Source organism: Manacus vitellinus, unplaced genomic scaffold, assembly GCF_001715985.3.
Source record: "Manacus vitellinus isolate BGI_N305 unplaced genomic scaffold, ASM171598v3 scaffold_9_pilon, whole genome shotgun sequence".
Taxonomy (NCBI): Eukaryota; Metazoa; Chordata; class Aves; order Passeriformes; family Pipridae; genus Manacus; species Manacus vitellinus.
In genome coordinates, this window is record NW_021940917.1 from 4,574,723 (window position 1) to 4,598,236 (window position 23,514).

General features: G+C 39.6%; 1 protein-coding gene across 4 annotated transcripts in view; it reads left to right on the forward strand.

Moving 5' to 3' along the window:
- DMXL1 (Dmx like 1) overlaps positions 1–3,901 on the forward strand; it is an 80,994-nt gene extending 77,093 nt beyond the window's left edge. For all 4 annotated transcript variants that reach the window (XM_018085975.3, XM_018085976.3, XM_029965471.1 and 1 more), the window contains 2 exons: positions 633–850; positions 1,242–3,901. In XM_018085975.3, the coding sequence (XP_017941464.3) occupies positions 633–850; positions 1,242–1,466 (443 nt within the window). In that variant the 3' untranslated portion in view covers positions 1,467–3,901. The remainder of the gene's footprint in view (positions 1–632; positions 851–1,241) is intronic.
- Positions 3,902–23,514: the final 19,613 nt, after the last annotated feature.

A 23,514-nucleotide genomic window follows, 5' to 3' on the forward strand; every position in this document is an offset into this window, starting at 1 on the left:
TACTTATACTTTGTTGCAAGAAATACAACAGATTTCAAAATCTGAAATACAGAATTAAGATCAGAGAGTTTACTTACAGTATGATGAATGTTTGATTGTATGTGAAGGACATATGCAATCTCTAAATAGAAACTTGGAGACCCTTTGAACTACAAGTGCACTATATTGAGCTTTGTTCTGGAAATTGTAATTTTCATTCACTTCCTCCACTCATTTGGGAGAGTAGACGTATCCAAATAAGTGTGAAAAGCACCAAATTATCAGTAAAATAACCAGTGGAAACTTGTAAGGTAGTTGGGCAAGTAGTTTAGGAGGAATTTCTGATGGAAATTATATACCTTAAAATAACAAACATTAGAGACTTTGAAAATAATCTGTTTCTGGTCAGGGATTAATAGTTTGTGATTACACAAGGATAAAAAGAAAAGGATTTTTTTGAGAATACTATAGCTTGAGAATGGCTGATGTGAACCTGGGATTACATATATATGGTACTGGAACAAATGGGCTGGTTGTGATCACTTGAATTACAGCATCAAAGTCACTGTTGCTACTGTCTTCAACCATTAAAGGTTGATGGAGAATTGAAGTTAGTACTGTGTTTTATTTAAATTCCTTTGTTTGGCTTTCAGCTTTTGTCTGTCATGATAGTGGAGCAACTGTGCTTGCATATGCTCCAAAACATCAGCTGTTAATATCTGGAGGCAGAAAAGGCTTTACATGTGTAATTGATCTTCGACAAAAACAGCAGCAACAGTTACTTCAGAGTCATGATTCTCCAGTCAAAGCAATTGCTGTTGATCCTACAGAAGAGTATTTTGTCACAGGATCTGCTGAAGGCAACATAAAGGTACTAATGAGGGGGAGGGAGCAGAGATGATGTGTACATTCAGAAAGAATCTGGTACCGGTGTGGAACAATCAGATGTCATATGTACTGCATTTGTTCTCAATCTTGACTTTCGTATTTACTAATTTAATTACGAAATATTAGTCTTACATTGCAGTCTTCCTTTTAATTAGTGGTACCTTAGTCGCTGTATATATATTCCCTGTTATAGAAAATGCATATTGATATTCTATAACTGTGTCATTACATATTGCTACATATTTTTCTTTTACAGTTAGTGTCAGGAAAATAAAGGCAAAATGTAGTCCAGTTTCTCCATGACTCATGACTACTGAATTTTAAGATCATTGTAATTTTCCTTATAAGAGATTGATGTTTTGATGGTCTTTCAGGTGTGGAGTCTTTCTACGTTTAATCTTCTTCACACTTTCATCAATGAGCATGCTCGACAGTCTCTCTTCAGAAACATTGGGACGGGAGTCATGCAAATTGAGACAGGACCAGCAAATCACATATTCTCCTGTGGTGCTGATGGAACAGTGAAGATGAGAATCTTGCCTGATAGATTCAGCCCTTTAAAGGATGTGTTGAAAAATGATGTGAAATTTATGATCTAATGTTTTTCTCAGAATAGTGAATAACATTCCCCTTTCTGCTATCCCTGAAAATGCTTTTCCTGGCACTAACCAACAAAGCAGATGCACAAGGATAGCTTGTGACACAAAGATGTTTTGGTTTTTCCTTTCTCCCCTTTGACCTCCCACTCCCCCACCCCCCAACCCTGTATTTATTACCTGGAGCTTTTAGTCCCTGATGCACTAATGCCTTAAAGATTAACAAAGTCCTTCAGATTTTGATCGTTGCCTAAAATAAAAGCTATATAGGACTCCGAATTATATAATTATAATATTATTAAGATGTTGCTGAAGTGGTTTATTCTTCCTTTTGAGGTAGTTACACTCCCACCAGGAGTGTACCATCTGGGCATGACCTCTGCTTATATTCAACACCTGGCCACCTTCTAAAAGCGTGTCTGTCCAAATGGAAACCTTAGGTAATGTTCTTTTTCACTGTGGCAACCATAACTGTCTCTCTTCTCAACTTATTTAGTCAGCTGACAATAAAAATTTATACCTGTGTGTAGAAGAGAAACAAAGTTGTAGGAGTGAATGCTCCTGGTCATGCAAGCATTCATGTAACGAGCCACTCTTTGTATCCATTCCTGGAATCCAGGCTGTTTACCTCTCTTAACTTGCCTGATCTCCTTCCTCTCATCTGGGTATAAGAAACTGAAGGATGTTCTGTAACTTGTCTTCTGTTCTATAGCTAAAATCACTGCCATCAGGATGGCAGGCTTACCTTTTAAAAGTAAATATATTTTTAATCCTGAACACTCCCTTTACAAAAGTAAAATGTAAATATGAATGGATATCTTCCTAGTAAAATCGTCAAGATTATGTGTGAAGCCTTAGTCTTGATCAAAAAGATACAGGAAGATACTGCTTTAGGATATGGCACTAGAATTTCTTCAAAGACTATTTATTTAGCTGTATGTAGAGGAAAAAAAACCCAAACCCAACCTAATTTATTTTTGCCTTTTTTTTTTTCCGGTAAGAGTCTTTATTTAGCCCAAAGATACTCAGTTCATTCTTAGCACTTACATTCTTGTTTGTCTGCTTTTCCTAAGTACTTTAAAAAAAGGAAAAAGGAAAAAACTCAACAGCAAATTACTTCACCAGTGTCAGGCTTTGTACTGTATGTTTACATCTGGTGTCAAGTGAAAGAAAAAAATTAGAAAAGGATAGATGGAGTTTGGGGTATTTTTTGCCAAAATATTAAACTGCATAACTTAAACGTTTGACCAAATTATTAATGCGCAAGGCCTTTACATTTTTTTAGTCAGCTAAACTGTTTCTGTATTTTGGTTTACTTTTCCTTACTTGAGAGCTTGACAGAGGTTTAATTTGTAAATTAGATATGAGGCTGGATTACTTGAATGCCAGTGGTGTACTTTTTGCTAAAAGATATTTTGTGAAATATAGCACCAAGATATTAACTGTAAAATAAACTTGTCAAATTAGGAACTATGGGGATAAACAAAGCTTAGCAGAAATGAAGGGCTTGTAAAATGAACTATGTAACATTCTCAGGATGCTTTTATCTTAAGAATATAAAGTTGTTTAAAAAGATTTTGTAAAATGTATTAAGGTCATTTTAAATGTATGTTTCGCAAGTTGCAGTGCAAACACTATGAAGGTTTTTATGCACATAACCTGAATTTTCAAATTGTGCAATAAAAAGAATGTGAATGTTTTGCCATGAAGAAACATGTGACAGCATTTCAAGCTGGTACAGCTGTTCAGTGATTCAATTGTATTTGTTCTTCCTTAACACTAGATTGAAATCGAACTTGATAACAAAACAGTTTAAGTACAGTGATGGACCAGAAAAGTGACTAAAAGTGACACCACCTTACAAAGCAGACTTGCCCAATGGGTATGTTGTGTCTGTTCAGTGGCTGAGTTTCTAATATCCTGTGTTCTTATGGAAGAAGGAAAACAGTGAAGTAAACAGTAGCACAGTCCTTTAGAATCAGCTGAAACCGTGACTTTGTAGCTGCTTATATACATGCATCAGTTTTATACATCCACTGAACTAAAAAAGTTACATGTGCAAAAATCATGGCAGTATTATATAATTATGTCCTAGATGTTTTGTCCTTAAATATTTATATCTCATTAGCTTTAATATTTCAAGCTCAAGTTTATTGTACTGGCAATCACAAAAAGCTGTCTTACCATCTGGGAACTGAGCAGTTTTTATATGTAATTTGCCAAGACATACAATGTTGTCATTTTTCTGAGTAAAGCTGCACTATGAAAAATCCTGGCAAACTTATGCTTATAACAGAATAGTACTGACCGTGAGCAGACATTTTCAATAATGTTTATAGTTACTATAAGCTATTCTCAAAAGTAAATTATGTAAAATCACAATGTATTTGCCACATCTTTATAATCTTTCCAATAAATCCTGCAGAAACTCAACCTTCTAGAATTCCATGTTGCTGCTATTTCATTTATGAATCAGTTGTTTGCTTGTATAGTGTTCATTGATGTTTAACTATTGTAAGACAAATTATTGGTAGTTTTCTTGTAATGATGGAGTCAAAATGAGTTAACTTCTGTTGTAACTGAAACTTTTAAAGGGACACTCTCAACTTGAAATCTAGTCATTGGAGAACTGAACTTAAAAGTCTTCCAGCTATTGCCCTTAACAACTTCCACTGACTTTTGTCCTCCAGCAATTAATGCTTCTTCCCCGTTGCTATGCAAGTTACTCAAACTTAAGGGTGACAGTGCCTGTGGAGGGTTCTGTGCTCAAAGTAGCCATGTGCACAGATTGAAAGTAAAATTTGCATTTACGAGTACTTAATCAAAAATAATTTATTGTCCAGACAAAATAACTTGGCATGTAGTTGATAATGTCCCTTTTAAATATTATAGACTGGCAGTTGTGACTTGTGTTTGTCTGTGTAGCAATACATAATGCTATCAGAGTGCGTCATTCTTGTGTTGCTAACTGATTCAGTTACCTCAAACAGATACGTGATCCACATTCTTTAGGATTACTTCAGTAACTTGTGGAAGTTTAAAACTCTGGCCATCTGGGTACTTAAACTGGCTTGCTGTGTGACTTTTCACTAGCAAATTCTCACCTGACAGCTGACATTGCAGGATGTTTATGGAGAAAAATGGAATTTAGATGCAGATTTTGTACCATGCTACAGTGGTGCAGTGTGAAGTCATACATGTTCTACTGCATTTTAGGAACCTCGCTACCAGTTGCAGGAAATAAACTGTTCGGATATCCTACATTAGGTACCACTCCCTTCCTCTTAAGAGCCCCCAGTGTTAGATTAGTTGCAATAGTTACAAAAAAAGCAACAATGATTAAATGGAGATAAGCTTGGAGATGATAACTTCTCTAAGGTAATTTTTTTCAAATGTTTATTTTTATTAAAAATAGCAAAACCACCGCTAATGGCAGGTTCAGCACACTGATCAAACTACTTTCTATAAAATAAAGATATTGATTTACCAACTTTCTTGATGTTTCTTATTCCTTCCCTCTCTTAGGTCTAAAATCTGCATGGTTTTGACCCCCCCCCCCCCCGCACGCCTTAGCTTCTCGTACCTTAGCTTTCCTTGTATCCTTTTGGTATTTTGGGAGGGTTGTGTGTTCTTCTTTTTTTTTTCTTTTCAGTGTGTAACTGGCGGAACCGAGTACAACTAAGTCATTTTGCAGTGGAATGAGGTCGATGTAGTGATGGCGCTCTGTGTCTGCCACAACTTAACTTTTTAAATCCCTTTTCTGTTTCATTTAAGTTGAAAACCTTTGAGGGTCTTGGGGAGCTTCACCCCTCTGGTGTTCCCACCTTTAGCAGAGGTACAAGGATCAGTTCCCCTGTTCTAGTCGTGCACTGGGCATGAGTAGAGCACGCAACGAGCCCGGCGGCAGAAAGCTGCTGCCAAAATTTAAAATGCCTCAGCATGCAGGGCTTGCCCTTGTACTAATTGCAACTCCTCCTTTGGTAGCGGCGGCGAGGCGGTGGCGGGGCTCGGGTGCGACCCGCGGCGGGGCGGGTGGGGCTGGGCTGGCTCCGCTCCCGCCTCCGGCCCCGGGGCTCGGGCGGGCAGGGCCCTGCTGCCGCCCCGCCCCGCGGCCCCGCCGGGGAGCCGCGATCGCCGCCCGCCCGCAGTGCCCGCACAGCCTCGCCCCCGCCGCTCCCGCCGCTGCCCCGCGGAGGCAACGCCGCCCCCGCCCCGCCACCACACAGTAATGCTGCGCGCTCCGCTCCGCGGGGGCCGGCCCCGGCCCCAGCCCCCTGCCCCAGCCCCCTGCCCGGCCCCTGCTCTGTGCGCCCCGCTGGGGCCCCCGGCCGTGCCGCTGGAACTCCCGGCTGCGTCTGGGGCCGGGTCGCTGCCGCCTCCTGCCCCACCGGCTCTCGGTGCGGCGGAGCCCCGGGTGGGAGCCGCTCTGCAGGTGGGAGCCGCCCAAAGCCGCGCTGGGAGAGTTTGGCCACGCGTCGATGTGTGTGGGTGGAGGTTGTACGGGGCTGCTGCTCGGGGGCGCCGAAGCTCCGCCGCTCCTCCCGGGTAGCTCTTTGCTGTTTTTCCAGAAGTGTTTCTGCTCGCCCGGAGTGAGTGTCGTCCCCCTCGCCGGGGTGTACCTGGGCACAGGACTGATCTGGGGGTCTTGAGGCAGGGGCGGCTAGTGTGGTGATGCTGTTGATCTGTAAGTCTCAGAAAAGATTTTTCTGAGATGCGTGACTTTGGGTTTGAAGTACTACAAGAAAAAATCCTGAAATTCTGCCAGTAGAACTAGTTGTATCTTATTTACGTACTACTAATTAAATGAAAGAGATCACGGTTCAGTGTGGGCTTTTCCCTTTTAGAAGCCGGGATGGTCAGACCTTCCGCGCTGGAGGTCTGTGTGTCTCTAGACACACGTGTCTCTTCTGTACACGTTCAAAGCCCTACCTGGCAACACAAACACATGGGCGAAGCAAAGAGCAGCCCAAGCGATGCTCTGTCTGCACGTGTCGTATTTCGGCTGTGCTCCTCTGGAAGTTGCTTCACGTAACTCCGTAGTAAAACCACTCACGCTGCAAAGTACCAGGTTAGAACTTCCCCGAGCAGTTGGATACGCCAGGTGAGGAGCTATTAGCACTCACTGGCTGGGCTGACTGCTGCCAACTCAGTTTATCTCGTCAGCTCTAAATAGGAAATTGGCTTTGAAAGAGCACTGATAGTGGAACCAAGCGCAAAAAATCCAGAGAGGGGGAGTTTTGCAGTGGAAGGAGGTCCAAGACCTGTATTTGGAAGACAAAACTTGGTGAACTTGGGACATGCTTAAAAGTAGGAAGAACGAACTAAAATGTTCTAGTATATTTCCATACTTGTCTTTATTTCGTCTGGAAGCAAATTTCACGTGGAATACTATTGAAATGAAAGTTATGGTGCAGATCTTTGCAGGAGCGTAAAATGCTGCAGCTTGAAATGGAAGTTGTTTGCTGTTTGCCTGACAACAGGAAGCTGCTCATTTCCGTTAAATAGTAACTAGTCTAATCTGACCATACCTAGATTTCAGTGTACTTTATGACTTAATTTGTCTATTTTGAGTATTCTTTAAATAATTGCTACTAGGTTAAGGAATAATAATTGCTGCTTGTAAAGGCTGAGGAAATAATCAAATGTTTGGGAATTCTCAACTTTAGTCGGTGTCTTATTGCAGTACATCAAGATGAGTCCACCAAATGATGGACAGTAAAATGCCTAATAATCATTAAAGCAGATAAGGGATACCTACAGATTATTTTTATACAAAGAACAGGAGTACTGAATAACAATATAAACAGTAGCTGGTTTGAGATAAATTACTTTTTAGGATTACTTTTCTTCCAGGTTGCAGATATTCACTCTTGAGTTTACCTCTTAATAGAGGTTTTGGCCTAGAATTCCCTTGTGTGTTTTTTAATAATTCTCATATGTGAAAGGTAAGAAGATGGAAAAAACCTCACCAAGTGGTATTTGTTATGATATTACTGTTGTATATATCCATTTACACAACCTCCTTAATCTAAATGGCTGGTTGTATGTTTCCCACAGCTTTCTTCTGTATTGATTACATTCTAGAAGCTTTGACCACTGTCTGGGTAAATTTGGTTATAGGTTCTTACATCCCTAAAATATAACACAAGGCATTTGGACTTTGCTCCTCTTCTTTTTGTCTTTCTTTTCCTTTGTAGGTAGATTTCTTGCCATTTCTTATATTTTCCCACCATTGGGCAGGTAATTTAAACTACTTAATCTTCTTCCACTGACAAATTCCTTATGCTTTGTTTAAGTTTGTTCTTATGCTTTCTTTTTTGCCTTTTCTAAATTTCGTGAATCAGATTGATCTGATGAACAAAATGAAATTCTACTGAAAATCAAGTATATAGGAAGAATTTTCTCATAGGGAAAGTATTTCTTGTACACAATATAGCTTGAGTAAGTGTCAAGACATATTCTGGTAACGTATATCTCACTTTGCCAGATTCTAGCGCTCTTGTCTTTTGTTTGGAGTACCAGTATATGGTAAATGGTGCTCCAGGAACTGATGATTTAATGGCAAAGTAACTAGGGGACTTTTTAGGGTTGGTGTGGGGGGTTTTTTTGTGTCCATCTGTTCACAGCCCTGAGCAGCCATGTTGTCAATTTTATCTGTAATAAAAATGTTTACAACATTCTTCAACTGTGATGGAGTGCAAAATCTAGGCCTCTTTATTTGAGACTGGCCTTGTAATCAGAGGAAGTGAGAATGGCCTTGAAATCAGTTATGTTTATTTTTTTTCTCTTATGCCTCCAGCATCTTCAGATCATAAGACCTAGAGTAAATGTTATGTATGTTCAAGTAGAAGTTAAGCTGGCATTTTGTCAGTTAAGCATGTGAGCAGGAAGTTTCACACAGCATTTTTACACATTCTTTTTCAAGTAATGTTTTGCTCAAACCAGAATTTCCTTTTTTAACTTGAAGATTGACCTCCCCCCCACTGAGAAGCAAGCTCTGTGCTCTGAGACTGAGGCGTGCAATTTGCAGAGCGGTGGTAGCACTTGGGTGTTTCCTTAGCACTTCTTAACAAACCTCAAAGAGGGGGAGAACTGCAGAATACATGATTTAAATTAGAAGCTCCTAATCCTGTGCTTCAGGTGCTGTTTTCTGAACTGATTATTGACACTGTCACTTCAGACCAAAACATCACTTCTTTCTTTTTCTTTAGTTCACTGTGGTGGTTCTTGGGATCTCTTTAGTAAAGTGGGTGTGAGAGATGGAGTATTAAACAGAGTACATAACTTCTAAAAAAGCTATTCCTTAATTTCAATTCTGTTTTTATTTTGAAATCCAGATAGAGAAAAGTGAGTGTCTCAGCTCTTATGCAAACCTCACAGGGACTTAAAAGGTGTTACATGCCTTTTAGATGATAAAACCCGTAGTTGGCATTGGTAAGTTAATAAGATGTATGTGGAGGAGTAAGTCCAGAAGACATTAGTACCAAAATCTGCATTTCTTTCAATGTCTTCTCATTAACTAAAAGCATATCTTCTGACAGCTGAATATTAGTTTTAAATATGCCTGGCTTAGTCCAAAATCTCTTTTTTCTTCCAGAAATGGGATTGCATATTTTTAAATAAATATTTTTGAAGTTCATTTTGTGTTACAGGATCAACAAAACTGAATATGTTAAAACCTGGCATTTTCACCCACTTATGAAATACTGCAGTGAAGAATGCGGGGGTGCAGTAATGTTAGCCTGTGGAAATCAGCCTTGTTGCTGGTGGTAGTAGTTTGGATACGTGTCTGACCCTGAGTGAGTGGTGGTTGTTAAATCATGTGGAGGAGGTGTGTGTGTGAGTAGTGGGCTGTGCTCTCTACATCCACAGCAGAGTATTTGTATTTGTATCCATGTCTGGAGGCCTCAGAATTCAGAATGAATTTGTGGAAATTACACTTACCGTATAGATTTGATATTACCTGGGTCAGTATTAAGATTTTAATTGTATGGTGTGCTTAAGCCTTCCCCAACTAATAGCTTATTTTCTGCTGCAGTATTACAGCCTTACAGGAGCTTGTCTGAATGCTGTGCCCTCCTAAGGACTTGGTCTTGAGAGGAATTCGGGAAATGGAAGAGTAAAGCCAACTCTTTTAAACGGAAGTGGATGGTGTTCTGTGGTTGAAGATTTTACATACTTACTTTCTCTTAGTTGGTTTCATCTGGTATTTATAAACTAACTTCCTGCTAATCAAGTATTTTTATAGAGACAAGATGTTTTTTCTTGCTGGCTGTTTTGTCCACAGAATTTACTGGGGCTCAGATACATTTGGGGTGGACTGTCTTGAATAACTGAACTCAAGAAAACCTTGTTCATGTTATTCTTCTACATAGTATATACATGTAAAAGGAAAGGATATATTAAACTATAAGGCACTGAGAAGCAGAAAAATAAGCCCTAAACTGAAAAAGCTTATACCTGCATGTGATGATCTTCAGATATGTTTGTCCCTTGAGCTTTGAAGTTGAATGCCTAATTTGTGAAGGAAATAAAATCTTCTAGTTACCAGATTTTTTCAAACCCTTTGTCCTTTCCAGCATACATGTAACACACAGATATGGTCGTAAAAATTGACTGTCTTGAAAGGCTTTTTAAGTAATAATAAGTGATCCAGCAAGGCAAAAAAAAATCATCTGTTAGATAAAAAACTATTTAAGAAGGAAATAGTAATTTTCTCCAAATACAGGCTAATTGGAGTTTGTCAAACAAAATGTTACCACATTTCACTGATCAATTGTGAAATACAATGTGTGTAACCACTCTGATTCTCCATGAAGAGGAATTTCACTCTGGTTTCTGGCTGCAGGAAGTTATTTTGGACCGAATTCTCATACCACAGTGTTACCCACTTTCAATTTGATGCATGATACTGAGCTATCAGAAGTGCATTGGCATTACTGCAGAATATTATACTTGCCTGAAGAACTTACTTTACCTACGAGTACAGCTGAAGTTCTGGAAGTTAATCTTGAAATCCTGAAAAAAAAGACATTAAAAACTAGGCTTCAGGTGATGAGGAGCATTTTCTGTCAGGAGTTGGGTGGGTGTGCTAACTAGCTGCCATCACTCAGTTTTAAAAGAAACAAAACCTTAACTTCCTGCTTTTGCCAGTTCTGCAGAAATTTAAGACATAACCAAGTCATTGTTATCACTGTACTATTGTTGATGGGATGGAGGGGGGAATAAAATAGTTGCTACTGTTTTCTTATGGACATGGGCATTGAAAATGTTAACCTTTATAATGGAAGGTATAAAACCAAAAGATATGTCTGGGCTCATAAATCTTGTGCTGTGTTCCAATTTCAAGATGTGAGTTTTGCAGAAAATCTTTTTCATCCATAAATGGTCCATTGTGTAGCAGAAGGCTTATCCCCAGCAGCCATAAATAGTGACATGACCTAAGATGAGATTCAACTTTTTTGTTACAATGTCTAAAATATATACCTGCCTCTTGACTTAATGAAAGCATTCCACTGTGTAGTGGGTTGACCCTGGGTGAATGCCAGGCGCCCACCAAAGCTGTTCTATCACTCCTCTCCACAACTGGACAGGGGGGAGAAAATAAAATGAAAGGTTCAAGAGTTCAGATAAGGTCCATGAGAGATCACTCACCAATTACTGTCAGAGGCAAAACAGGATACTGAGGATATTAATTGAATTTATTACTAATAAAATCAGAGCAGGATAATAAATCTTAAAAACACTTTGATCCCTTCCTTTCCTCCTTTCCAGCTCTACTTCCTCCACCCAAGTGGTACAGGGAGACGGAAATGGGGGGGGGGGGGTGTTATGGTTACTTTGTCATATGCCATTCCTGCTGCTGCTCAGGGAGAGGAGCCCTTCCCCTGCTCCTGTGGGGTCCCTCCAAGGAAGACAGTCCTCCACTAACTTCTCCAATGTGAGTCCATCCCACAGGCAACAGTTCTCCACAAAGTACTCCAGCGTGGGTCACTTTTCTACAGGTTGCAGTCCTTCAGGCACAATCTGCAGTCCCCCACAGGGTCACAAGTCCTACCACAAAACCTGCCTCTGGTGTGGGCTCCTCTCTCCATGGGTCTGCAGATCCCAGCACAGGCTTCCCATAGGGTCGCAGCCTCCTTGGGGCATCGAGCTGCTCCAATGTTGGTCTCCTCCACAGGCTGCAGGTGGATCTCTGCATCCCATGGTCCTCCATGAGCTGCAGAGGTACATCCTGCTTAACCATGGTCTGCACCACAGGGGAATCTCTGCTGGGTGTCTGGAGCACCTCCTCCTGCTCCTTTTCTGCTGACCTTGGTGTCTGCAGAGTTGTTCTGCTCAGATATTCTCACTCTCTCTTCTATGGCCTCAGTTACATCTGCCCAATAATTTTTTTCTCCTTAAATAAGTTGTCATAGAGGCATTATTGCTATTCCTGATTAACTTGGCCTTGACCAGTGGTGGGTCCATCCTGGACCTGGGTGCATTGGCTCTGCAGGACATGGGGGAAGCTTCTGGCAGTTTCTCACAGAAGCCACCCCTGTAGGCCCTCCCCACTAGCAAAACCTGACCACACAAACCTAACACATGGTGTTATTTCTGTACAAACAGTTCTGAAGGGATTTTTGTTGCTACTTTGCTTTGAGGAACAGAGAGGAAGTTGCTGTGACATTAATTTCTGTTAATAAAGCATCACAGTTTCATATGAAGCAGTCAGTTTTTAGGGCTCTCTCTGTATATTGTGGTTAACTAATATGAAGTAAGTAGCAAAACCATACTTCCATATTTTACAAAACATTTTGTAGATTTTTTTGAGTGTTTAGATACTGTGGTTTCAGAATGTAGAGAAATTTTAGTTGGTATTGAAAGGTACCTGTGACTTTCTGACTCATCTGCTGCAGATGGTTCTCTGAGTGATAAGTAGTGCACACATAAAAAACCTAGATAAGGTAAGCCTAGTTAAATGACCTGCAGTTAAGCCCTGATTATTGAGACAGTTTAAAGCATTCATAATTAGATGTGTTTATTTATGATATCCTTCCACTTCTAAGCAGAAGAGTATTTGTTTTGTATATATGCGTAGCCCGTTTTCTTTAGTGTATTAAAATAATTTTCAAGTCCTGTGGAAGAACCTTTGCCCACCATAAGCTCCTCCCACATCCTTCCTCCTCAGTTTGGAACACAAACTCTGCATTTTATCAGCTGCATTTCAGATGAATTTTTTTATTTCATGATTTAAAGGAGAAACAAAAATGAACAAAAACTGTTCAGCAAAATTTTTTTTTAAAATTCCAGCTCATCTTTTTGTTTTATAGTCAGTAACTGCTGATATTAAGACTTTGTTTAATCCTGATGTGTAGAGTACTGTGTTTATGACTAACTGCAGAATTGTTTTGTTTAAAAAATTAATCCCTTTCCAAGGAAATCTAATCTACCTTTGTGTCTTTGATATATTTTAATTGTTCAGTTTATATGGAAGAAAGTACTTTGCTACTGTTGAGCCTTCCAACTTGTAGTGTCTGGGATTCCAGACATAAAATCTGTGTCTCAAGTAGTCTAGAGTTGATCTTACTTATAGTGTTGCTAGAACTTTTAGTTGTGTTATCTTTTTGGCATGACTGGAATGTTTTGTAGGTGGCTAGGTGGAGTTTAGTGGCATGTGAAACTTAGTTATAGTTTTCATGAGATTAAAAGGTAGAAGCTTTTTTACATGAGTTAGAGGGAAGAGGACAAGAGGATAGAGCAAGAGAGACAAAGCTGAGCTTTGTAGGAGCCTTGAAGTTTGCTTAGTTGTCCAAAACTTTGTAAGTCAAGTTAGAAGGTGGTAGTTGATAACCTTTATGTTTAGCTGTTTAGTTATAGCTATGTTACAGTGAAACATGGAATAATACAGATCAAGGACTTTTTGTATTGTTGCTGTACTTGAAATTTTTGTGTAACAAAATCAAGAAGCTGAGCTGTTTTATTTTGTTAACCTTGTTATGCTAAATGACTCTCTTGTATGTGAACTAAAGAACAGATCTGCATTGGTGGTTTAATATTTCATGTGTCCTCCCCCATCTTCTTAAAAGTTAAAAAAAGCAACTATATAAAATATGTGAGGTTCATTTGTAGGGGTGTCTTCTGCAGAAGTCATGAGTGGATTCAGGATGAGTGTAGCAAAGCTTTTGTGAACATCTGTTGAGATCAGCCCTGTGGAGAAAGACTTGGGGTCGATGACTGATGGAAAACTCAACATGAGCTGGCAGTGTGTGCTCACAGCCCATGAAACAAACCGTATCCTGGGCTGCATCAAAAGGAGCGTGGCCAGTACGGCAAGGCAGGTGATTCTGCCCCTCTTCTCGGCTCTTGTGGGACCGCACCTGGAGTACTGTATCCAGTTCTTGTCTCCCCAACGTAAGACTGAAATGGAACTATAGGATCAAGTCCAGAGGAGGCCACAAGGTTAATAAGGGGATTGGAGCCCCTTCTGTACAAAGACAGGCTGAGAGAGTTGGGACTGTTCAGCCTGAAGAAGAGAAGATTGCATAGAGACCTCATAGTAACCTTCCAGTATCTGAAGAGAGCCTACAGGGAAGCTGGAGAAGGACTCCTCGTCAGGAACTGTAGTGATAGGACAAGAAGAAATGGGTACAAATTGAAAGACAGTAAATTTAATTTAGATATTAGGAAGAAATTCTTTGCTGTGAGGGTGGTGAGACACTGGAGCAGGTTGCCCAGGGAGGTTGTGGATGCCCCAACCCTGGCAGTTTTCGAGGCCTTGAGCAACCTGGTCTGGTGGGATGTGTCCCTGGTGGGGGCTGGGGCGAGGTGATCTGTAATGTCCCTTCCAATGCCATAACATTCAATGCTTCTATCTTCCTGTGATTTCCAGCAGTTTCAGAATAATTTAAACACACTGAGCAGAAGCTAATGGTCTTTGTCTGTTTGACTGTAGTTTTATTTTCTTGTATCATTGAGTAGTATTTAAAGTTATTGTGTATAAATGACAGAATGCTTTAGCCTCCTCTCTGATGACATAATGAAATAATACAGATCTGTTATAAGCAGTGCAGTGGGAATCTGGATTTTTTTTTAGCTACCAGATTTTTTTTTCCTCCAGCACTTGACAACATATTGAGAAGTGGAATTGTTTCTTATTTAAAGAGCTCATTCTAGCAATAGTTTGTATACTTTTGCATTGCCATGAATTATATATCAAGGTCTTATCTGCTGTGTTATGTGAATTCAACTGATTACTTCCAGGCGTACCCACTTAATTGGTTCTCCATTAAAATGTTTGTTGTAGTATTAGTTTGTTCAGTGTATTAGATTACTCTTATGTTAAAGAAGAAGTAGTATTAAAATCTGGTTTTGCTCTGTGCTTATAATATTCATTGGAAGTTACTTGTAGCATTGAATAATAGTGGAAATGTGATTAACGTTTGAATTGTAGAAAAAACTGTGTAATCCAAGCTATGAGTTTGTGTTGTATTGGTCTGCAAAACACCACACTGTTCAGTGATGCAGAAAGTATGCTGATTGCGACCGAACGCTTTTGTGCAGGTTTGCCAGCAGTATTTGCTGTACACGTGGTTTTGAATATGCAGGTGGATAGTTTAAAGTCACTTGAAATGTGAATTTTGTTGTTAATACCAGGAGGATAACTGGGGAATAGATAAGGAGGAATACTGAACATGAGGTCAGTGTAAACCTCACATTTGTGTAAAGATCCTGCTTTACAAGAAGTACCCAGTTCTACATATCAAGTCAGGTATTTTATTTCAGTGATCATAGAATTGACAATATTTTCAGAGTGGGTCCACCTGGTGGGGAATCAGCATTTGAGACTTATAAAACCTGCAAGGGCCTAAAACCAGACTATGTGCTGCTGTTCTGTACGCAGGAAACCATGTCACAAAAACAGCCCTGTTTTCTGCTGAAGCACGAGAGGTTTTTTTGTACATGACTGAGTTTGGGGAAGGAGAGTGTATTGTTACAGTGGACTTTGAAATTGAATTTTAACACTGTAGGAAAGCAGGCCTCGCTACTAGCCAAGCTTAAATGCATCATGCAGCATTCAACTATCAGCTTTACAACTGCATGTGAGAAAACAAGTACAGGAGTCCACAGCTGAAAATGCAGTCGAGACATATTTCATCTTTATTTGTCTTAAAAATATATGGTTTAATAAATTAGTAGCTACAGCACAAATCTGAAAGTTGGTGTTCTGTGTCATACATTGATGGAGAAAAATGGCAAATAACAGATAGGTTAATAATTAAATAATTATTAACAATTATAAGCCATAATTAAATAATTAGCTAGGAGGAGTAAATTCAGAACTTGCTCAAATACTGGAATAAGGATAAGGAGAACCTTGAGAAGCTTAAATGAACTTCTTGAGATGAAAACCAAAAGACTGAAAAGAAAAAAATCCATGTATGTTTAAGGCTTTATTTTTTCTTAATATGAAGAACTGGATAGCACCATAATGAAGTACACTAAAGCTAATAAAACATGTAACAATACCAGGCAGAAGAGAGTTCTTTTTTGAAGCTTCTTCATGGTTTAGATACCCAGCAAGACAGTCTGAAACTATCTGATCATGCAGATTTTTTTCTGTGCTCTGTGAACCAAGGGCTTGTTATGCAAAAGTGGTGGAATCAGTGAACTAAAGGTGTTATGGATATTATTCTCTTTGGGGTGCATATGGGCCGAAAGCACTACAGTAAAAAGGCACTAGAGGCTTGTTGGCTTTAGAGCCTGCACTCGCATCAAGAAAAGCTGTCTGACCCCTTTGTACCATTAAATGAAGCTCACAGCTGGGACACTTCTCTCTCTGAAGGTCAGTAGCTGGTGTGGTGCCTCAGACAACAGGGATGTGTGGAGTAGAAGCATCTGATGTGCCACAGCTGTTGGCTGTGGCCTGCAGGGGGGCAGGCACATCACACAAAGTGCCTTGGAAAGCCCTCACATGTGTCATGAGGTTGTGGTTATTGATAATGCCTGGAGAAACCACCCACCTTCAGTAATGCTGTGGTATCAGGCAGGGGTGTTTGTGTCTCCTGCGTTCAGGTGGGTGACAAAGTACAAATCTTACATTGTGCTGGACAACTGAGGGAAATAAACAGTTTGTCAATTATGTAACACAGATAGCATGAAGACTGGTGACCATTGCTTAATTTCTTCTGCTCAGGCAAATTCAACTGAAGTTCCCTCAAGGGCAATGCTATTGTGCCTGACTAATTTGGAGGCAATTTGTTCAGTTGCTTAGTGGTGCTGCAATGTAACCCTGAAAATAACATGCCTTAAGCTTGTTTATACCTTAAACAAGACCGTGTTGTAATTATGATTTTCAAGCTCTGAAGCAAGTGCTGCTTGCAGAAAGCTTTGGCTTCTGTTGGCAGAAGTCCTTTATAGTCAGAGCTGGGGAAATCTTGTATTTTGGAGAGCCCCGATCCCACTCTCAACCCCTTTTATTGAAGGAAAGTACTAGGAGAACAGTAACTTTCTGCAAAATAAAACATACAGATAACTGTTGGATCCTACCTAACTTTACAGTTAAAAAGCACATTGCGACATTATCTGCTGTTTTTTCTGAGTGACCTCAGAGCATCTTTGAAAACTTGTTCAACTCAGCAGTAGTGGTCACCTTAGTTTAACATCACAGTCCTTCACGAGCAGCTAAAGATCAGATTGCCTAAATGAATCTGTCTGAGAAACAAATAACTCACAAAGAAAAAAACTGATGGTGTTTGTCTGGCTGGTACATCCATTGCTATGTCTGTCCAAATAGCATGGTGGTAGAATAACTAGCTCTTAGAACCTGACATACAAAAGTTGTATCTGTGTATAGTCTGCTTGAGAGCTGGAGTATCAGTTTTGTCTGATGACAGTTTTAGGAGATGTAATGTTTAAGGTACCCATATGAAAGGTTATCACATGGTGGGTGATGAGGGTATGTGTGCGACGGGCTCCCACAGCTCCTGATAGTACCAACTTTTGGGACCCTCAAAGCCTACAGCAGAGCACAGCACTAGGTGATTGTGTCCCAGAGTTATGCTCCTGTATCTGAAGACTTTGGCTGGATACAGTAATGTTTGAAGTAGGAAATAGCTGTCTGTACAAACACATTTATTGTGCAGCAGTTATTCTGTAATACTCAATGCGTGGCAGCTTATAGCAAAACTAACTCCTATTTTGTATCTAGATTTTGAAAATTTCAATGCAAGATTTCTTTGAGGGAACGTAAGTCAGTGAAGTGCTTTAAAATGAGACCCTCTGTTTTTTCTCCCTTAAAATTATTTCAAGTTGTAGCATTTATGCATAATTTAGTTTTTATCTATAAACAGACATTGATGGAGTAGTTCTGTTACTTAAAATGGGAATCCTGGGTGGTTCACAAATCCATGTGGTTTAGGAAAAGTGTTAGAGCAATGATATTTTTGCAGTGCAGCTTAACAGCTGAGAGAAAATGGGAAGATAAACTAATGAAGTTCTTCTGACATAGGCTAGTGAAATAAGAAGATGAAATTCAAAAACTGTGGAAAGACTTCAGGCAGTAACTTGCCTACCTCCTTAGTACTGTCTTTTTTTCAGTGCTCTAAAGGAAGTAAACCAGGTTCCTCTTTGAGTACACAAAACCTTTTATTGACAGTAGAGGTGTGTAAGTGAATTAGTACTGGTGACTGTAAAGCTGTTTGTGTGACCCAGGGTAAATATCTTCGAGATGTTGAAGTGTTGTCTGTTTTGAACAAGTCTAAACTGAGGTGAAAAGAGTCTGTTGGAGGAAACCTTTCACTGTAAAGTTCTAAGCTTGTTTTGCTTTATGTGAGTGGAACAGTTAAGATTTTTCTATTTGGATAAAACTTCCTTCCACACTGTCAAATAGAAGTGCTTGGTTTCTATTGTGTTTTGCAATAATTTAGATTAAGAGCTTTCAGTAACTGGTAGCATTTGACCATTAGTATAATTTAAGATAGTTTTCTTACCTAACACATCAATTTTTATACACAGTTTAGGAGATAATTTGCACAGAAATGTTTCTCAGACATCTGATTGTAATGTTTTTTTATTGATTTGATTCATTAAATGGAATGTGCTTTAAAAGTTATTTTTCTGCCCATGATTCAGATCTCTTATTTTTTTTGTTTTTGTCTTTTGTTTGTTTGTTTGTAGGTTGGTTTGGTTTTTTTTGTTGTTGGTTTTGTTGTTTGTTTGTTTGTTGGGTTTTTGTTTTGTTTTTTGGAGGTTTTTTTGTTTGTGTTTTTTTTTTGTTTTGTTTTTGGGTTTTTTTGTGGGGGGTTTTTTTTGTTGTTTTTTGTTTGTTTTGGGTTTTTTGGGTTTTTTGGAGTTTTTTTGGATTTTTTTACAGAGTGCCAAATCCAGACAGGTTGCTCTAAATTTCTCTGTAACAGCTGCATGTAGTTACATATGCATGAAGTAAGTGTAGTATGTCTGAACAGTGTTCTCTTCTGCCTTAATAACATACAGAAACTACTATAATTAAAGCTTTTCAGTACTTAGGACCACAAGTTAGATTTCTTCTCAAAACCTAATTTTTTCCTTGCTCTTTCAATGTATAGGACTCAAGAAAGAACTCAGGATGTTCAGACCTGCATTTTCATTCATGGCTCTTGACATATGTTTTTAAGCAGACTTTATCTCTGTTTTTACTTGGAAAATGCCTAGTATAGAGATAATTCCAGCATGGTAGCATTCTATTTATTTCCTTAACTGTGTGCTCCCATTTTTTCAGAATCACAGTATGGCCTATGTTAGGAGGGACCTTCTAAGATAGCCTAGGTCTAACCCTGGCCCCTGTCGTTGGCAGGGACATCTTTCACTGGATGGTGTTGCTCAAAGCCTCATCCAGCCTGGCTTTGAACACTTGGGTGTTCAAAGGGTTGGGACAGCCTGTGCTTCCCTGGGCAACCTGTTCCAGGTCTTCACCCTTATGGTAAAATATTTCTTCCTTATATATAATATATAGATATAGAGATAGACATAGACAACAGGTTAGCAAAGGCATATAGTGCCTTCAGAAAGCTTCTTAAAAGAGTTTGGCGAAGTAAACACTTGAAGAAAAGTACAAAGATCAGTGTTTACAGAGCCATTGTGCTGTCTACTCTCTTATATGGATCTGAATCATGGGGCATCTACCACCACCACCTGTGACTCTTAGAACGCTTCCATCAACTCTGTCTCTGTACAATCCTAAACATCCACTGGTCAGATTATGTGACCAATACATCTGTTCTAGAACAAGCAGCAGTCACAAGTATTGAGGCCATGTTACTGAGAACACAGTTGCGATGGGCAGGGCATGTCTCCAGGATGAAGGACCACCACCTCCCTAAGATCTTGCTTTATGGTGAACTTGCCACCGGCTGCCGCAAGAGAGGAGCCTTGAAGAGGACTTGAAAGGACTCCCTGAAACAACATCTCAGCCTTGGCCATATTGATCAACATAACTGGTCTACTCTGGCCTCCAACTGGGAGGTCTGGAGACACACCATCTGTAACGCTGCTGATGCTTTTGAGAACGCACACAGGATCACTCTCGAGGAGAAAAGACAGCGCAGAAAGAATTGCACTTTGCAGAATTTACCACCTAAGGAGTCTTTCTGCTGTGCCTTTTCCAACTGGTCGTACCTGTCTCGTACTGGCCTTTTTCACCACCAGTGCGCTTGTAACAAACGTGGGTAGGGCCCTCCCCAAATCTTTGTTCGCGAAGCCCAGCCATGATATCTAATATAAAGCTACTCTCTTTCAGTTTAAAGCCATTTTACCGTATCTGGTTGCTACAGGCTCTAGTGAAAAGTCTTTCACCATCTGTCTTTTAAGTCCTCTCTCAGTATTGAAAGGCTGGAAAAAGTTTGCCCCAGATCCTTTTCAACCCCAGCTGTTAGCCTGTCTTCATAGGAGAGGCGCTCCAGTCTCTGGATCATCTTTGTGGCCTCCTCTAGACTCACTCCAGCAGGTCCATGTCCTCCTTGTTTTGGGGACCTCAGGGCTGGATGCATTACACCAGGTGGGATCTCATTAGGAGTGGTGCAGAGGGGGAGAATCACCTTCCTTGACCTGCTGGCCGTGCTGCTTTTGGTGCAGCCCAGGATGCAGTTGCCTTTCTGGGCTGCAAGCACACCCTCTCAGCTTTATGTCCAAATTTCCCTATTTTTTTTTTTTTTAGATTCTCTTGCATACACTTGACCATATTTGCAGTTCCCGCCTTGGTAATTAGTCTGTGCAGTTAAAACATTACAGATGGGCAATAGGTGGTTCCAGAAAGGCCCTGTAATGAAAGTCAAAAGTTATTCTGCTTTAAATCCTACCAGCCTATATTCTTTTCAGGAAAAGTTTGCCTAATATTATGAAAACCAGTGCATGGCCTTAATCCTCTAGGAAAAACAAATAAGGTGAGAACAGTGAAAACAGTCATGTGGCTGTACCAGGTGATAGCCTTAGTGGCTTTGACAACATCCCACTGGTGTAAGAAATTCCAAAGAATATTTTATTATATTTGTGATTTTCCCATTTAGAATGACATGCGACTGAAATAGAGTCTCATTTCCCAAAAGAGATGTTCTTAGCTAATTAAAAAGAAAATGGAGGTTGCATAAGTCTTAATTCATTTAATGTTCAGCTATGAAACTTCCAGATCCTTCTGGTATAATGTAAGTTTTTAGGAACTTGTGAAAAAAATTTAAATTTATATCAGACTTCTAGATGCTTTAAGTAGAAATGTGTCATCTATTGAGATCATTTAGAAGAAAAATAGTTTAGTGCAGGGTACTACATGCTTCAGGGTAACCAGGCTTTTTGGTGTGGGGTGTTTTTTTCTTACAGTTCTGTTTACCTGTAAAGGAAATGCACCTCTCCTGTTTTGTGAGAACCCCTGTTTTGTTTGTCAGCCATGGGAAGCGAATGCTTTCAGCCCTTACACATTTGCTTGGGTAGCACATGAAGATTGAGAACCTGTTTTTCAGAGGTAAAATTATGGAAATTTGTAACCCTACTGACAAGTTACTTGTGTAGCCTAGAATGAAATTTTAACAGTAACTCAGAGGAGCAATTAAAGCACCTCCTTGTAACCACAGTGGTGGTTGTACTTGATGATCTCGGAGGTCTTTTCCAACCCTGTTGATTCTATGATTCTATGATCTAGCACCAGATAACCCTAAGGAAGTGTACCTTGTCAATAGCCATATAATAAGGAAATTTTACAGAGAGTCCTTTGGATAAAGTCTTTTTATTTCAAATGCATTGAGCTTTGCTAACATTACCTGGAGGTAAAGATGACTAGTTACAGCACATTCCAGGAAGTGCAGCTGTTTGCCCTCTTGGAAAATAATGAATATATTTGTTGTAGAGACTGTGCAGGGAGACCAATCCCTTGGTGACTGATAGTGGTTTCCTTATTGGAGAGTTTGAAGCCAAGAATCTGGAACTGTTAAGAGACTGTTTCAGATGATGCATATTAAAACCAGCATGAGCTTTTCCAGTCATAGACTGAAATGAGCTCTCATGTTGCAGTCATCAGCTACTTTCACTCAGATTCTTCTCTTCCATTGTTTTTCAAATAGAGACTTTAAAAAAACCCTCACTTCTCAAGCTGCTTTTAGGAAAAAGCCTAAATGTCTGTTAAAATAATCTTTAGCATGGCAGAAGTAGAGAAGGGTTTACAACTTTACTAAATGTTGATTCTTTTTTTTCAGTAGGTATATGGGTTTAAAGAAATTTAACTTAAAAAGTGATATTCATAATATCAAACTCATCAGAATCAAACTAATTATGGTCAATTTTTGTAGTTCTGCTGGTTGTGCAATTTTAAAAAAATAGTACTATGTTTCGGACATAAATTTAACTGCTGTTTTTCAATTAATATTGAATGCTATTCACTTTGACTCATAGAAAGTATTTTCTGATGTTTTATCACTTATTACCTTGGGATGCAAACTAAATGTTTTTTCCTAATGTTTATGCTGCTAGTTTGAAATTAGTGACACTTGGCAGAATTTTTGCCATTAATAATTAAGACTAATTCTTTTTTATAAGGTTTATAAGAAAGGTTTATTGCTTTAGTCCTGGCCTTGTATAAACTTATACCAGTCTTATTAGGCTGATGATGATGTCTGTGTTTTAGGAAGAGATAGCTGGAAGAAGCCTGCCTTCTGAATCACAGGCTCCAGGTGGCCCTGTAGCAAGCAGCTGCATCTCACATTGTGATCAAACATAATTTTAATTCTGCACAGGCATTTTCACTATTTACAGAGGTGGATGAAGGATTGCTCTAGTGTTGGAGGCTTCTGATGATTACTTGTCTTTTGTGGCTGGTCTGTTCTCCCTTGTTTTCATATCATGAGCTGAATTAGTTCTTTCTATGACCTGCTGTTCAGACCCTGGATATTTTTATAGACTGAGGTCTTCTGTAATTAGTGTGCTTGTTGAAAGAGTAAATATGTCAAAACTCTTCTGCCTGCTACTGCATGCTGTACATTGCCTCCCCTTGACTTTGTGATTCCTGTGGTTTGAATCCTGCTCTCCTGAGCAATGTAGGTAAGAACATGCTTTTGTTTGCATACATACATACACAGCTGTCATAAATAACATCTTTGGGGAAGTTCTGTCTCTGCTGGAATCATTGCTCATGATTTTTCTCTCCTGGTTTTATTGGAGTGACAGAGATCAACCCCTCTAAGCGTTTTTGTGCTGCCACAGGCATACATACACCTTGGCATTAACTGTTGTTGCATTGTGGCAGCATTTCTGTTACAGCTTAGAAGACAGTTGGACTCAATGATCTTTTTACAAGGTGAATGATTCTAGGATTCTAGCACTAATCATCAACATGCAGGCTCATATGGCTGCATTACTATCAGATTCTTATGCACATATTAGCAAACATGTGACAAGACATGTTTTTCTTCATGCTTAGCTGTGGCAGCTGCTCTGAGCAGTGTGTGTGATGGTGTCGCAGCCGCTTTTGGAGCCCAGGGGCATATGGGGCTGTGAGGTCCTGGGTAAACCTGGTGAGGTCCTGGTGCATAGTTAAGGCTGTAAAGTGGTA